The 17,908-nt window shown below is 35.9% G+C and overlaps 1 protein-coding gene across 14 annotated transcripts in view; it reads right to left on the minus strand.

Moving 5' to 3' along the window:
• The window catches only part of HDAC9 (histone deacetylase 9), a gene marked incomplete at its 3' end in the record, with an annotated part of 511,771 nt that overhangs the window by 336,908 nt on the left and 156,955 nt on the right, over nt 1–17,908 (minus strand). For all 14 annotated transcript variants that reach the window (XM_080701494.1, XM_080701502.1, XM_080701500.1 and 11 more), the window contains 3 exons: nt 12,680–12,802; nt 9,403–9,613; nt 8,776–8,993 (listed from right to left, as the gene is read on the minus strand). In XM_080701494.1, the coding sequence (XP_080557620.1) occupies nt 8,776–8,993; nt 9,403–9,613; nt 12,680–12,802 (552 nt within the window). The remainder of the gene's footprint in view (nt 1–8,775; nt 8,994–9,402; nt 9,614–12,679; nt 12,803–17,908) is intronic.

Consider the following 17,908-nt stretch of genomic DNA (forward strand, 5'->3'; position numbering starts at 1 on the left):
GCAATAGCACACGTTTGTCTTCTTTTTTCTTTTAAATAAATGTAATAGTCTTCTTTGGGAAAATAAAACCTTTTTCTTGAGCTCCAAGGAAACTAGATTTAAAAATAATGATAAAATTCTGTCTCAATTCACAAATAGATTAGGTATGTACCAAATGTTCTCAAAAACAACAGGCGGAACTTGGAGGGCTTTCAAATTGAGAGGTCTACTTAGAGAAGGACTCTAGCCTCAAGCTAAAATACTCCTGTCATGTCACTTCTATGCATTTTAGGGACATAATCAGAGGAACTAAAATTAAATAACAAGAGAGGAAAGATTTTCTAAATATTGGTTCACTATTTACATCATTAAAAGTCTAAATTGACAAACTTCCTTTCTTACCAATATAAAAGATGTTTAAAATTAATCTAAGGACCACGTGAGTTTTTAGTAAGTACTTTTTGATCTTTTTAACTCTAAATGATTGTTCAAAATAATGCCTGTTAGTGAGAATAGTCTTTCTCTCGTTCTGAAAACTTTCTAATATTTCAGTAACTTAAGTAAGCTTTTCCTTCTGGAAAGGAGACTCAACATCTCCCCTCAGCTAGTTAGAGATAGTTGCCTACTCACATTCTTTTCAATGATTTTTTTATTGAGTACTTACTATATGCAAGGTCCGGGGAAGAGAATGGTCAGTTAGGCAAAATCCCAACACTGACTGAGAGAGAGAGAGAGAACAGAAACAACTGAAGGGTAAAAGGAACATGTTGTCACAAATGATGGGGGAGGATAGAGTGTTTGTGTCTCCTCTAGTTTGTATGGGCGATGAAGGTGCCTCTAAAAAGATGTTTTCACTAATGTAGACCCCAGTAACAAGATGTAATCCTAAGAACACCAGGAGGCTGAGTGTACTATGCAGAACTGTTGCTGGAGCTAAGAGTGAGGGACAGGAGTAGGAGAGGAGATGGGAGCACTGGGAAGGGGTCGAAGCATGTCCATGGCATCTCTGAAGGCCACACTCTGTAATCAGAGTCTATCCCACATTCAGTAAGGAGCAGCTGGTGAGTTTTAAGCGATGCCATGATGTGACTTGATTTGCATTGGTAAATGATCACTCTGGCTGCTATAGAAGATAAAATTTAGGTAGGCAAAAGTAGAAACAGGAAGATTGGGCTTTGAGAACATATGATCCTCAGCAAGAGAGTGGGGCAAGAATTCTTAGGGGGGTTTCTTTAGAACACAAATAAGCTGTTTTCCTTTTTTAAAAAAATCTCTTTAGATATTATGTAATAGAATATCCCTCTTGATAATCCTATAATCCTTTCTGGTATTGCTAGTACTTTTTAAAGTTTTTTCTTTGGTTTTTAAGGTTAGAAATTAAAATCACAGTAAAAAAAAAAAAAAAAAAGCATTTTTATTTTCTTTGAGTGGTAGTTTTGGAGTGAATCTTAAAACAGCCAGGATCTCAAAGTGAGTGATACTCCAGGTTCTCAACTGAAAGTCCTCTCCTTTTCTCTCCATTGATTGATCCTTTGTTTGATAAACTGGAGAGTAATGCAGGCTTTATTTAAATCAAGCAACCAGCAAAAGCTTCCAAATATAATCACACAGAGTAACAGGGGCCTACTGTGGCCAAACTATTCAGCTTTTACAGAAAATTCCAAAGATCCATATTTTCATTTTAAATTTTGTATTATTGAAGACTGACCAATAATTCAAAAGCCATTTTTAAGACAGCATGCAAGCTAAAGAGAAATGACTGGCTAATAATCTCTTAGGTCATGTCTTGCTTGGATGTTCTATTGTTTAGATCATTTAAGATACTTGCGTGCTACTAAAAACACCATTCCCCAAACTCGTAATTTGTTTTATGTTCCCTCCTTAGTCCAAAGTTCATCCACTTTGCCATGTTTTTTGATAGGGTAGAAATCCACTACAAAGGAGCAGCACAAAAGAATCTGAGGGCACTGTCTGTCACCATGGTGGTAATTAACTGTATGACGAAATACATTTGTCAAAACTCATTGAACGGTATGGCAAAATAAATCAAGCTTACTGTATAGAATTTATACTTCAATAAAATTCAATCACTGACTAGAATATTGTTTCAAAAAGAAAATAAGACCTGTTCATTGTGGATGTGCGGGCATAGGAGAGAGCTGGAGTAAATTTGGGGGTTTGGTTTACAGCAAAGTAGCTCAGTTAAAATATTGTGGTGGCACGTGGGAAAGATGGTCCTTGGAAATAGTCCAGTACTTTTAGACAACCATTTTTATTAACAGAATAAGAAAAACAGGATTTTAACGCTATATAAGAATCTAAATACTGGGATTTCCATGGTGTTTGCCATGTTTATAAAACATTTTTACATAATCCTCTTATGTAATACTCACTAGGAGCTTCTAAAATTTGTTGATTAGTGAATTGTTGGACAAAATGTTCAGTACCTTGAACAAAGTTGCAAAACTAATAATACTGTAAGATGTTGGAAACTCCTTTTAGAAAGACTATCAAGCACTAGCTTTTACAATTCATATGGGCTATATGTCATTATAGAGCCATATTTTAATCATAATTATCCATTTGCAGGTCTATGAGAAACTCAAGAGAACATGCCTTCTTTATTTTCACTTACAGCATGATGGCTGTGAAAAGATAAATCTTTGTGGATCATCAGAAATAATTTTGTAGAAGTGCCAAGAAATTATTTTATAGAAATGAGTTTTATGGCTGATTGGTAGAATTAAGTTAAAGACAAGAGAGTTATAAGAAGCTTAGGGTATAGGATCATAGCTCTGGATGGAATTCTTCCTGAGATACAGAAATACTCTAGACCAGATGCTGATTCAAGGTCACCATAATCCCTCAGATTTCTTAAGCATTTAGAGAAAAAAACCCTGATAGATGCAGGAGGAGGAACTAAAATTAAAAAAAAAAAAACCCTACAAGCTACCAAAGCCTTAACAAAGGTGCTGCCACACACTGTGGTCTTTATGTCTACTGATCACTTAGCTTTATTAAAAATTCCTCAGTGAGACTTAATTATTTCACTCTGTGAAATGAAACTATTTGTCAAGGTTGGGAAATGACCCAATTATTTAGCTTCCCTCTTCCTTTGAACTGCCTAACTACTCACATGGCTTAATTCCCTAGACAGTTTTCTTTTCCCTATTTTCTTACTTCAAAATCACGTCTAACTATTGTTCTTCTCATTTGATAAAAGCCCCTCTGGCTAGATTAACAGTGCAGAGTGAAGAGGAAAGGTCGAGGTCCCTCCCCTCGGTCATCAAGTTATGAAAGGCGTACTGGGAATGTTTACGAACACTGCACATTAATCCACCAAAATGGTCATTTAGTTTCTTTTCCAAACACAGGATTTCATCACATCTAACAATAAAGCAACAAGCCATTTTCTGTATATTATAAACCATCCATTTGTAATTATATAGTGAAACATTTCTATATAAATTCCCAGTGATGATATAAGCTGGTACTGTAGTATAAGTGGATTTTTTAAAGCCCTCTATATATACCTATAAGAGATCTATTTACATTGGGATAATTATGTCAAAATAGCATCTATTTAAGGGTAAAGTCAAAGTTTCTTTTATAAACCTTTACAGACAGATAAATAATCTAGGAGGCTTTTTACTGTTCTAAAACTAAGACTGCCTTTCAGTGCTTGCTAAAGTTTCTGAACATACTATCCATCTAATGGGCAAAATGTAATCCTAAATTAGTGATTAAAAGACTCTGCATGGAAACAAGCTGTCAAATGGATGGAGAGAAATTAATCCTGACAACAGTAATGCCTCCTTTCCTAAATGAAAGCCCTGTTCAAGTTTCTACTCATCCATTTCTCCAAACTTAAAACAAGGCCTTTTCTAATCACCCAGAGATGAGATGCCAACATTTGCTTTTCAGTTGGATCTGATAGAGTCAGTAAATGCCCAGCTTCAGGCTTGCTGAGAACTCCTGAGATGTTTGTTCAATCTAAACAAAATGACAACGTGGCAGTGTACGAGAAAGGAACAAAAGATGAATTGGTGGCTGTTGCCTCTGAACTTCATCCACGCTGCACCGCCCGGGAAGCCGTACTACCCACAAGACAGTGAGTGTCCACTATGAGGTCCACCTACCGTCTGCGAGTGAGTCACTGGGCGGAAGGAAAGGTATGGGAGGCTGGGAAGCAGCACAGGGGAAGGGATTTCTCCATCCTGGCAAAGTAAACTAGTGCAAATTACAAAGATGGCCTTCCTTTTTTATATGTGTTTGTTTACCTTGTTTTTAATTGCCAGTCCCATACTTCTGAGCAGAAATAAAATTAAGAAAACCTTTTCTCTTGCTATGTGATAAAAACAAGACTGAAAGCTAACAGGAATGGTGAAAACCAGACTTTTGTGTTGTGCCCCTATGCTAGAATTTCTGCTCTGTCAGCTGGTCGCTCTGTCAACTTGCTCTGCTTCCTGATGTCCTATAAAATTAACGTTCCTGAAGTTTTTGTAAGAGTGATTTGTTAAGATTGAAGGGATCATACGCATAAGGATGCTGGCATGGAGCCTTCAGCTTACAGTAGATCCTGTGTTTAAAGGGGGCTGGTAGCATCTAAATTTTTAAAGTAGGTATTTCAAAGCATCTATGGAGAAGGTGCTAAGGAGATGCACTTTGCATAAAAGGAGAAGAGAGACAGGGAGAAAGAAGTGCAGCAAGAAAACAAAGATCGGTACATGATCATCATTTAATTATGCTTACAATCTAATCTACCCACAAATAAGCCATGGATAGACTCATATATTTTAGAATAAAGCTAATATGAAGTATAGACACATTTGAGAATATGACTTCAAAAAAGTACTAAACATTTTGAAATACACACACTTATATAGAACTGTTATTCTTTGAATTGGTCTCTTTGACAAAATATAGTTTTTCAATAATGCACCAAATAGTTCTATATTAGAAAGGACTTCAGAGACATTTTACAAGAACATACAAGCAAGTAATGGTGTGTTTGCATGTGACCTCAGGCAGAAAAGGACAGACTCTCCTGGGCTGTGTGGATGGTGGAGGGGGACAGCGAATGGGTATGAATCATGAGAGGTTACAAAGAGGACGTAACATCAATGCTATAAAAATTATGGTAAAGAAAGGAATAAAACATATAGTACGTGAATAAAGGGTCAAATGCTCTTCCAAAAAAACGAATGAAAGCCCCCCATTTGCTCAGATTTAGCATTTGAGCATGATTCTATTCCCACTCGCTTGTCAGAAAATAACATCTACCTGTTTAATAAGGGCAGCCCAGGACATCTGCTTGGCCGCCTATTTACTAGTCTTGTCTTAAGATATATTTTTATTATGATAAAATAGTACTCGTGTCAAAATGCCTAAGTATCATGGTAATAAATATATAATAAATACTTATATCTAGACTGAACCTTGACATATATAAGATATCATCTTATGATTCATGTGTGTTTAAAAAAATTGTTGGCTGATATCCAGTCACAGGAATGTGTAAGATATTTATCACAGAGCATGTTACAAAGAAAAAAAGAAAAAAAAGGAAAGGAAAGGAAAAAAAGAAGAGAAAATATATAACAAGGACAATGTAATCTAGAGAGGTCACTATACAAGTCTCAAATATAATTTTCTCTATGAAGTCAATTTCCTTCCTCACATCCTCTGTCTTGATCCTAAATACTTTGTATGGCTGTTTATTTGAGCAGCTCACCCTCTGCTTCCCTTACTGTGAGCTTTGTCACACTGTTGTTTTCTTGGTGCCTCAAAGCGTGCCCACACAAAAGAAGAATTCAAATAATCATTTGGTGAATGAATATACGTGTGGATAAGCATTACAGTTAAATGAGTATTAAAGAAGAAAAGAATTATCTTAAAATTTCTGTACATATAGATTTGATGGAACAAATATGAAAAACATAAATATTAAAAGGGTACTAAAACTCTAACTAAAATGAAAATCATTAGGTACAAATTAATGCTATTCTATTAATATTATACCATAAGTAATTTAGACTACTGTTGTCATAGTAGCATAGGGTGTGTGTGTGTATGTGTGTGTGTGTGTGTGTGTGTGTGTGTGTGTGTGTGTGAGATAGATCTATGTAAATGTACTCAACAAAAATGCCTGAAGATAGTTTGCAAAATGCCTGTGTAACATGAAGACAGTGACGCTGCTAGAGTTTTGCCATTTTGTTTTTCAGGCAGTGATTAGAATATTTTTCAAAATGAGCAATATTTCAAGTAACTATGCTATATTTTGCTGTAATCAATCACAGTTTATTTTACATCCTCCCCGCCCCCCCAAAAAAGACCTATGGTGATATTTAAACTTTTTGACTTAGGAGGTTACCAATACCCTATTAAGTTTTTGTTTGCTCTCTGTTATTTTGAGGTAAATTTCTATTTTAGAAGGTCTTCTTTTCCTCCAACAGGAAAAAAAGATAGACTGACAAAAGCAATAGTCTTCTTTTGGTGATCTATAAAGAAAATTCATTTTTTTTAAATTTAAAGGCTTACTGAAATGTAAGTCGTCGCAGTACAAACACACTGGCAACAGAAATTGTTTAATGCATTTCTGAATGTTTTAAAATGTCTCAAAAACAAAAGAAGGAATGTTGTAAGCCATGATTTTCCTATAACTAAACTTCTTAAAACACTTTCGGTGAAAATAGAATACTCAAACTCATGAGCAAAGATAAATCATTGTGACAGGATTCAGGACTTTTCTTTCTAATTTTCTGCATTATTTAGTGGCAGATGTAACAATAAAATACTATACAAATGGAGGGTAAAAATATTTATGCTAAACTCTTGTTTGAGCACGGACACCATAATTATGAGAAGCAAATAATCTAAGACACACAAAGATCCCATGTAATTATCAGTAAAGTATAGGTAAATCAGTAAAGTATGGGTCAACCATCTAGAAGGATTAGTAACCTTTACACTATATAGTTATATGATAAATTCTTCAAAATTTAATGTCAATTATATTAACAATTCTTCTAAGAATAGGTTTGCTTCTAAATTTTCTAATGATTGTTAAGAATTCAAATATATCATCGCAAGTTTTATACCAGGGAGGTCAACTGTATTTAATCTGATACTGGTTTAAAGATAACACTACTGAGTTTTTCTTTGTTCTCACTTCATTTCTTGCTTAACCGAGTCCTTAAGAAAAAAAAATAAGACATGAAAAGTCGAGATAATAAATGAAAAATAAATATTTTAAATATGTTCTTTGTATACCTACATTTCCATGGGTGCCTATATTTCCTGCTGTGATAAGTATCTCATGAGTGAGGACCACGTTTTCATGATGCCCATGAGTTGGCTCCTATTTGAATAGATTTAATAAAAATTTAAACCATGGTAATGGAGGAAATAAGATTGATAAGTTTCCATGGTTATTTCTTACTGGTGGGTATTCTAAATGGTAACAGTACACATATTATTATACAGCACTTATTAGCTTTTGGCATCTAACTTGTCACCCTAACCCAGTATAAAATCCATGTCCTTATCATCTCAGGGAGAAGAACAGTGGCAATTCACCTCTTGATGGTTTTATTGGGAATACTTCAAAATAGAACACAGGTTCAATGTATTCTTAATAAGGTTCTTCTCTATTTCTTTAGACAATCAAGGGCAGGTAAAACATTTTCAAAATCTGGAGAATCCTCGATGCGCACATGGCACATATGGAATACATACTTGGAGAAAAGCCAACTGCAGACCTGTGTGAGTAATCTAAACACCCAAGCTGAGAGGGGTTAACATCGAAAGATCAGCTTTGTACTTTGAAGTTTTCTGGTCTTCATTTTGCCTAATTAAGACAAGATTTAATAATCAAACCACTGTACAAACATATACCTAAAAGTATAGGTTTGTTTCTAATTTGGGGAAGAATTCTTAACAGATTCCAAAGAATCAGCTCCACATGGGAAAAGTTCTCTGATAAGATTTGCTTTTGTCATTGCTACAATGCAAATGCCTGCTTTTCATCTTAGTTTTATCCTGTGACTGGGGTTAGCATCCATCTGTCAAAATCTCACAATCTCAAGTGTAATACTAAAAGAGAAAGATCCTGGTATTAACATACCATATGAGTCCGAAACAGTGGCAACTCTAGGTCATTAAAAGTAAATTACAAAATATTCTTAAAGGCATTCAGAGAAATCATTTGTGGACCATGATTTCAAAAGGATCAATTTACCTAATCACCCATACAGACATCCACTGTCCATCTCAGACATAATAAGGCTGCCCGAAAGAAATATGATCACAATTTCAGAGCAACTGCTTCAGATGTTTTTTTGGAATGAAGCTGAGTGTACTAAAAAGTACATGTGACCTAGATGCATGCAAGTTGCTGAGAAATACCTCATGAGACAACCTTGTCCTACCTGTCACCACTGTTCAAACTTTGTGACGTGTCAACCCACTTCATTCAACTCTGCCTCAAGCCTTTTCTACAAAAGCACTAAAAAGGGGGGGCTCTTTGTACAAACATCTGGATGTGTTTCTGTATTCAATCATAAACTATTTTGCTAATATATAATCTCAATTTTGCTAGCAATGTCCCAAGAACATAATGATGAAAATATTGGTATTGTGATGATGTCCTTGAGCCGAAAGAGCTAAGCCAAGATGGTAATTTCCATTTTGCCATGGCAGATCTCAACATTCTCCTTTCATATACCCATATCAATGAAGAAAACCTAAATTTCCAAATCATTAGATATGATATATGGACATGGCCTGGAGGCTTACTTTGTTCATGTGGATTTGTTGCTGGTATTGCTTCTGCTTCTCCAAGAATTGCTGGTGTTGCTGCTGAATGACCAGCTGGGCCAAGGTGCTCTGAGGCAAAGGTGCAGACTGGGTTCGATTCAAGGGTCTGTGCCGGGGCAATTTGTGGGTACCTCTAATGCCAGGTGAAATTCTCTCTTTTGTTGCCAAGGGAGACTGAGGATGTAAGGGAACTCCTCCTGAAAAAACAATTGTATGTGTATGTGTGTTTATTTATACATATGTACAGATGTGTTTCCACATAATTTTAGAAAAAGACAAGAAGCCATTTGCCAGGCAAACCTCTAAAGAAGGCTAGGCTGGGTGGTGCTAGAAGGCCTTGGGCAGGTATGCGTCTGACCCTGTGACTCAAGCGGTCTAGTCTGTTACATACGAAGAGTCAATGAGGAGAGATCCCTCCCCAACCCATACCTCATGGATCTGAAAGAATAAATAAGGGTCATAGCCTTGCTCATGGTACTCTGTGTCAGAGAGACCCTTGCATAGCACAGTAAGTCTTTATTAGGGTCTTGAGTTAAAGAGATATTGCACTGGGTCACTGATAAAACAAAGTCCCCAAATGACCTCGATGGCCCCATTGTTAATTACCAGCCACAAGGAGCTTTTGTTGTCGCATTTGTTCTTTCAATAATAAATGCTGTAGGAGAGCTTGGTGGCTGCTGTTGGGCTTCCCCTCTAAAGCGACGTGAGGATGGCTTGAGGATGCCGGGATGCTGCCCCCGTACTGCCCAGGCAGAGGGACACCTTGTCTGAGCGTCTGTGTCTCACACTTCTGCTTTTCTTTAAGCGAATTTGAAGCCTGTGTCAAGAAATAATAAAGATGTCCATGTCTGTCATCCAAGTAAGTCACTAGGTCTCTATATCATTAGATGAGTTCCTTATGCCATAATTTCTCAAAACAAAACCCCAGTTTATCCAATGGCTGAGTCATGAAAGTGGGTGGTTAACTGAATTAGGAAAGAAAACTTAAAGTAATGTTAAAGTATTGTAAGCACATTAAGAATTAGGAATCATTATATTAAACCTAAAATGTTTTTTAATATTATGAAAGATACATTTAAGTTAGGAAGAGCAAGAGGTCTATTATATATTATGGTGATTATGGCTATATAAATAATAGTATAGCCTATACTTTAAAATTGTTGACGGAGTGGATGTGAAGTCTTTTTACCACAAAAAAGTTATATGAGATGATGCATATATTAATTAGCTTGGCTAAGTCACACACACATATAAACATATATTATCAATAAGTATAAAATTTTATGGCATTTAAAAAACAAATACCAAATGATTCTAGTTTTAGGTTTAATAAATGGGAAGTTTATTTCTAAAATAGTTTAAATATGCTGCTTAAATAAAAGGTAGGTTGGAAAGGTAAAATTTATTCAAATAGTTAAAGTAAGACTGTGTATTAATGGTAAAGATAAAATAGTCTAATTTTGAAATTTCAAGCAAAAGGAACAATTCACTATTTCTCTCTATGTCCTCTAATAATTTAACAGAGCCGAAAGTTTCTAATACCTAATTTTTTAAATGAAATTCTTAAAATAACTCAATGAAATGAAGTATAACATATGCAGGAATTTGATTTGAACATGTATTTTATATTAATTCATAACAGACCCCAAATCTCTAAATATTAAAAATGACACTCCAAATACTTTTGTATAATAAAGCAAACTACACATGAAATCAGATATCAAATAAAAATGCTATTAAGAACTTGAAATGTATGATAACACAGTAATAAGGCAATAATAATTATATCATCAATAGCAATAATGAATTATCCTATTCAAAAATTTAATGAATGGTGGTCATTTTGGTATTACAAAAGCAGAGGTCTAATACCTCAAAATTATGTGGCATGTTTCTTTTCAAAACTCATGTTTCATCTTTCAAAATTGCTGTACACCAGGGAAGCAAAGCAATTTTCAGTGATGGAGAAATTGAAGGACAAAGAGGTAAATGGTTTGTCTGAGTCACAGAGTAAGTCAACGCAATGTTTAATGTAAAAGTGACGCCTGGTTCTAGCCTTTTTTTCCCCTTAAACTTTCCCACTATTCAGTGGAGAGATGGAATATTAGAGATCTCCCTGCCAGAGCAATGCTAAGCTTGAGAAATTAATTGTGATCACCTCATCCGCACCAAAAATGGAAGAAAAAGTTAAAAAAAAGAAAAAGAAAAAGAAAACTAATCCAAACCACATTGGTTTATCCATCCAATGGTACCAAATTGTATTACCATCGAAACATTAAATGGTCTGGCTTTAGTACTTGGTCCTTTGGGAAAAAATTTTCCCTGACCACATTAAAAGTGGTACATGTGTGAGTTATCCAGTAGGAGTGGCTCAGCTCAGCACATGCAAAAAGTAGCGGTAACATAATGCCTTTTCGTATGTCATACAGAAGTTTGAGGTTTAGTATTTATCATTAGAAAAGAGTGGAAAATAGGGATAGGAGAAAAATAATGTTAATTAATGAAGGTTTGAAAATACTATGATCATTTGTAGCTTCATTCCTAATTCCTTTTTTTATTTCACTAAAATCAACTGTTGACAAATGCCTGGTAGAATTTCAAGGACAGAGCTGAATTCAGGATTTTCAACTCATTCTTCTTTCATCCTCAGATAAAAAACAATACTGAAATTTTGCTGTCTTCTCATTGATATATCGCAGTATTTCATGAGACAGTATTATACTCATAAAAACTCAGGTGTAATAAAAATACGAGATATAATGAAATGCTTCTTAGGTTAATCCTACAATATACATGGAAGATCTGTGTTAATCTGACTTGCTGGACTCAGCAGAAGACACGTGGCTAAAGCCTGGCAAATTGGTGATAAGGATTGGAGCAAATTTCTGTTTAAATATAATGTATCCCATAACTTCTCTATGTATACAACTTAATTTACTAATCATTCAGAGATGAATGATTCTGAGTGAAGTCTACAAGTCCTTGACAACAACTAAAAGTTATATTATTTTAGGGAATGTTCATACAATAATCATTGCTATCTTCAGTTAGTAGGACAATTACCTCCAGAAGATCCTATTTCAGTTGTCACGACTTTTGAGCTAACGAATTCACTCTGACTCTCCTGAGAAAAGTTTAATATTGTTCTTAGAGAGTTTTTCCAGATATGTATTCTTCAGGACCACAGAGTCCATAACTTAAATTCCCCAAATAAAGTCATTCACAAAACAAATTCTATAAACATATGCTTCTGTGCCTTGGACACTGTAACTCTCAGCACTGGCCCGAGGTATTTCAGGCCTGGCTCTAACTGGCTCTGTGATCTGGAGTTTTTAAACTCTCATAGTCTCAGCTTCTTATTCTATAAAAATGTGGATGCTAATCTCCATTTTGCGGGATAGTTTTCTGGAGCTACTAAAATAATATAGTACTTTATTTTTATTTCTAGGTGATACTAGGGTTCCTGAAAACCCTTCTACTTCTGGGCTACGCTCCCAGACCTATTTTTGTACTTTTTTTATTTGGAAACAGGGTCTCTTAAGCCAGCACACTGGCTTCAAACCTGCGCGATCCCCCTGTCTCTGCCTCCCAAGCGCGGGGATTACAAGCGTGCGCCACCATGCCCGGCTATAGTACTTTATTTTTAAGAGTTATAAACCATTATACAAATGCCAGCTTTTTCTATATATGGTTATGCAAGCCAGTATAATCCTGTGATTTGATACAAAACCAAATACCTTTGAACAATGCAGTGAACGGCAAATAGTGAAGGAGAGGTTGACTCGCATGTTTTTCTCAAGTCTAAATATATAAGAAATGAAAGGTAGTTCTTGTATGAAAACACCGCTTGGGCTGGATGAGGGTAGGCTGTGTGATGACTTACGTTGAGCTGGGATGGCCCTGCTGGAAGTCCCAAGGTGATATTGGGCAAAGAAGGAGAGGTGTAAAGACTTAGCAGGTTCATGGAATCCTCGTGAATTAGGATACGCTGCTGTGAAACCAGTTGCTGTAAAAAAAATAAAATGAAAGGAGAGTTTCAAAATATCATAGAACCATAGGATTTTACTATAAAATGTTCACATTTCCTAAGAGGGTTTTTATATTATCATAAAAACAATAAGTTAGTTCTTATTGTTATAGCCAAGACTTACAATGTAAAATTCAATAACATTTTTCTTCATCAGATGGTTATATAATCTGAAGAAAAGGATTTTTATGTTTACTTTTCATAATTCACTTAAAATTTTGTCTTTATGGAATACAATCAACATGCTTATAAACTGCTGACAAAGTACACCAATCTTGGATAATTCTGATGTGTATCTATATAGTTTGTATATTATAGAGTGAGAAAAAAATAAATCTGCCTACTTCAGCCATAGCCATTATCTTCATCTGAGTTCAATGCCATTTTATTCAAGGGAAACCACACAAGAAAATCTCAAATGCAACTACATAGGACTTCTATAATAGCTACATTTTAATATAAAAATTATGAATAGACAGACTCTGTGTGGTAGTTTTTTAGATCATTCACTTTCAGAAACTAAAATAAATGTTAAAATGTTATGAGTTCCCTAAAACACAATAGCCTTCATTTACACTGAAATATCCTGAACATTTTGGCATCACAGTGCTTTTTACAACAAATACCTTTTTTTTAATCCAATACTAAGAGTCATGTTTTCCCACATGTGGCCTAATATGGTTGCTTGAATTACATTTTCTGTTTAACTCTTGCTTCCCTCCCAGAACTTTTATACAATAAGAGTTACAAAGGTCTTATTAGACTAAGGAACTCTGGCCTGATATGGTCCCCAAGGGAACAACATCCCTGAAAAAGAATACTCCATGTAACAGTATGACACAGTGGCTGCTTTCTTCCCAAACAAAAAGCATATGGGACTCCAATAATAGACCACCTCCAAGAGGGATATTGCACACACGGGCTTTGACTAAAGTAAATATAATAACTTGTCAAGCATGTTTGGGGGAGCTGTAGATTTTCCTCTGGACAGACCTGGGATATCAATTAACTGGGGAAAATATCATGTGCTAATACAATGCAATCTCAGACTGTCACTGAAGAGTGATGCGCCACCAAAACACAGGATGTTATTCCAAAACATCATCTCAATCATATGTCTGTTTGGAGATGAGTCCAAGCCTTAGCACAGTAAGAGCAGGAGGTTAAATGTGGAGGTTTCTCATTGCAACTTGGAACTCCAAGCTAATTTAAGAGTTTGTTTCTTCTTGAAAGAACTTGTCAGATGCATGTGCATGAAAATAAAGAGGTATATTGGAACTATTAACATGACATTGACTTTCTAATGTAAAAAAATAAAATTTGTCTGAAGTGCCAAAGCACAAAGATTGTTAGAAAATATTTTTAAATTTTAATATGTGTTCTTTCAATTTTTCCTTCAGCAACTATCAATCGTAGTTGCATATTTGCAAGGCAAGCTATAATTTTGCTTACACAGATAAGCTTTTAGCATAAATTTCATGATAGGATTTATGCCCTAACAAGAACAAAAAGGATACATAAAGAAGTAAGAATGTTTTAACTAGATTATAGTCAGCAAATAGTAATTCAAAATAAAAGCGTAGTCCACTCACTAATCTGTATTCATAGAAGAGAATATAAATGTGGAAAGATAAGCACCTGAATGCAGCTTTGTCTCGCAAGGTTTTATCTGCTCCTCACAGCACTGAGATTGGACATAGACTACGAGGACACACACATTACATTATCCTCACAAAAGAGGTTAGCTTAATTTCATAAAGAGAATTTCTGTGATATCCTCCCACCTCATCACAGAATACAGACACACTGAATTAATAAATCGTTTGCTCTTAGACATGATGATGACAATAGCAGGCTGCTTGTTTGACCTGTCTTTGACTGAAGCAAAATATTGGGGTATACTCCTACAACACTGGGATTGTAGACCCCACAGTTTCACATAAAAATCTAGTGGTTCCATCACCTACAGCACTGTTTGATTTTCACCACCTTAGAGGTGGTAGGAATTGTGCCTGGGATATTTTGGAAGTTAACCTATCCTTCAAGGGCACTTGTACCATTACTAGGTGTTGCTATGGAAAGTGCAAACTGCCTGTCGCTATTGTTAGGACAGGGGAACCTCCTGTATGTAAGAATGTCAGCTGATTAATGGAAGGAGAAGGGGCAAACTCAGGCCCTAAGGCTTATGGGGAGGAGTAATGAAGTACAACTGGGAACCTGCTGATCTGAGCAGGAGAAAGGCCTGTGACATTACAAACCTCAGACTCTTCCAGTCTTATAGACAATTCCCAAGAAAGTGCAAAAAGTTCTTTGCCCCCAGTGTCCATGGACATGGTTGGTTCTTCTCACAGAAACTAACCAGTTCAATGTTTCTTGCTAAACACTTTTGGGACGTGGTCAGTGCTTCGTTTATCTCTTTGGATTATAGGTAAAGAAATAAGCAGAGTTCATGTAAATTTTCTATGCCCATAATTACACTTATTAGAACTGAACAACCATCTTCCACCAACTGTCTCTTTAAATAAAAATCTTCTCAGCTACATTTTTTGGTAGGACCAACCTATTTTTTCCAGGTTGGCATCTCTTCAAAAAGATGGAACAATATTCCGCACTACTACCTGAATGCAGACAGAAAAGTGGGGGAGACTATTCCACTGAGACCAGGAAGGGTCCTGAGTAGTATTCTTGCAAGGCTGGCAGGTCACCCAGATGAGCACTATGGTGACTTAAGGAGGATTTTCAGACAAAGAAAGGATTTTTCTAGGAAGCAGTTTTGAAAGTCACTTGGCCCTTAATTAATCCGACCCTCTAAGATGCAAATATTTCACAGCCTAGAACATGCAGTAGAGAGTGTTAATCTGAATTTTTTTTAGAATTGGAAACTCTTATTGTAGTTAAATCAAATGGAAATATTAAATGTACAACTGGCTCTCACATAAATGTCACAAAATCTAAAAATATAATAAGAGCAATAAATGAAACGAGGTAGACAAAGCTGTCATTTATATATGCACTAATATTCATGGATACAAACAAAAACATATATATAATAACCCATGTAAATAAAATATACATAAGAGAATGACTGCCTATCTGAGGAAATGGAAGTGGAGAAAGAAGATAAATTGGAAGAAAGAAGGGGCGGAGAGAAGGAGATATGTAGAGAAACAAGGTCCTTCCTTACTCTTAAGGGGAAAAAATTGATAGCCCTTGATAAAGTACTTGTGATGTAGATTACATCTGTTTCTAAAGAAGCTAATAGGAAAGCAGGAGTAGAGTAAAATTTGTGGTTTACAGTTGTTCAAAATTATATACACTACTCATGATCATTAGAGGTGGGTGTGGTGGTGCACGCTTGTAATCCCAGCATTTGGGAGGCTGAGATAGGAGGATTGTGGTTTGCAGCCAGCCTCAGATACTTAGTGAGGCCCTTTGCAACTCAGTGAGACCCAGTTTCAAAATAAAGAATAAAAAAATAGGACTAGGGGTATAGCTTGAATGTAGAATGCCCTGGCATCCATCCCCAGTGCCACCCCACACACAAAATAGATAAAAATAGTATGTGCAGAGTTTTGGTGAGAAGTGAAAAGAAATTTGGCCTAAGTATCTTGGACTTGAACTCTGCCACTCACTGTCTGTGAGCCTGGACAGCCCTACACCTTTGCTGTAAGTCAGACTTCAGCCTAAGACTGAAGCTTGTTTGACTGGCTCTATAAGGCCACAAGTATGTCTATCAGAATGGCATGGAGGAGAGCCAGGCATGGTGGCTCACACTGAAATCCCAGTCCTTGGGAGGTTAAGAAAAGAGAATCATAGTTTCAAGGTCAGCCTTAGCAACTTTAGTGAGATTCTCTACAACTTACTGAGATCCTGTCTCAAAATAAAAATTAAAATAGGGCCAGAGGTGTAGCTCAGAGGTAGAATACCCCTGGGTTCAATCTCTAATGCCCTCGACACACAAATAAGAATGGCATAGAGAAAGACAGGTTTTGACTCTAAAAGGTCTCAACTTCTTTTACCATGTAAGGTTTGCCAATGGCTCTAATGGTATTTTTAAGATTGTGTTTATTTCTACTCTACTTTTAGACAACTGATAGAAAATAAAAAACCCCTGTGATTAAAATGAAAATTGGTAAGGCAGTAAAATCTCTTAAGTTTTTGTTTTTAATGGATATTCAAGAGTGTTTTACTATAAAATGTGAGGACAAAACCAAATCAACCAACTAAACAAACAAGCAAAAGGCAAAAGTCATTTGACAGGATTTACTTTGCATTTGAAAGGTTTTGTATTTTTAACTTTGCAATTATGTTTTGCTAAAAATCATGATTTATAATATTGTAATATTGGCTCATGTTATTCTTAATAAATGATTATTTTGTCATAGCAACCTCTTTTTTTCAGTGTGTGTATGTGTGTGTGTGTGTGTGTGTGTGTGTGTTGGGGTAGACTTGTTATTTGCTTCCATCTAAAACCATAGCTCTACACCCACTCAGAAGGGAGGATAACATTTACAGAAAATGTCACAACAGCTATTATGAGACAATAGGCAGATGACTCATGTGACTTTGGGGCAAAACAAGTGACATTTCAGATGATTTTAGAACACTTAACCTTATTATTAGAAGCCTCTTTTAAAACTGTTGGTTTCTGCTGGAAAAATCATTTAAAAAATACCAGTGCAGAGACAGCCATCAATGTTCAATAAGAAATAAACCAGCCGCTTGGCTACTGTTAAACTAGCCATCAAATAAATCTACTGAATATAAAGTAATGGTGCTGATATCCATGGAAACACATTGGAACCCACAGGCCCACAATAATAACACTCAAGTAACTAGATAGGTAAAGACATCTCTGACTGTAGTTGGGAACAAACCCCTGAGGTTTAGCTCCCCAACCAAGTTTACAAATGAGTAAAGCAAGTAGCTCCAACCATCTGAAATCTGGAACTGAGCATATGCAAGAAATAGAAGAAATGGAACAGAAGTGGTCAGAGCAGATGGAGACTCACTCTCACATAAGGGTTGCTGGCTTGAAGACAAACACGCTAATGAGTTTTCCCTACCAGGAGTCAGCACTGATAA

Source organism: Muscardinus avellanarius, assembly GCF_963383645.1.
Source record: "Muscardinus avellanarius genome assembly, chromosome: 9".
NCBI lineage: Eukaryota > Metazoa > Chordata > Mammalia > Rodentia > Gliridae > Muscardinus > Muscardinus avellanarius.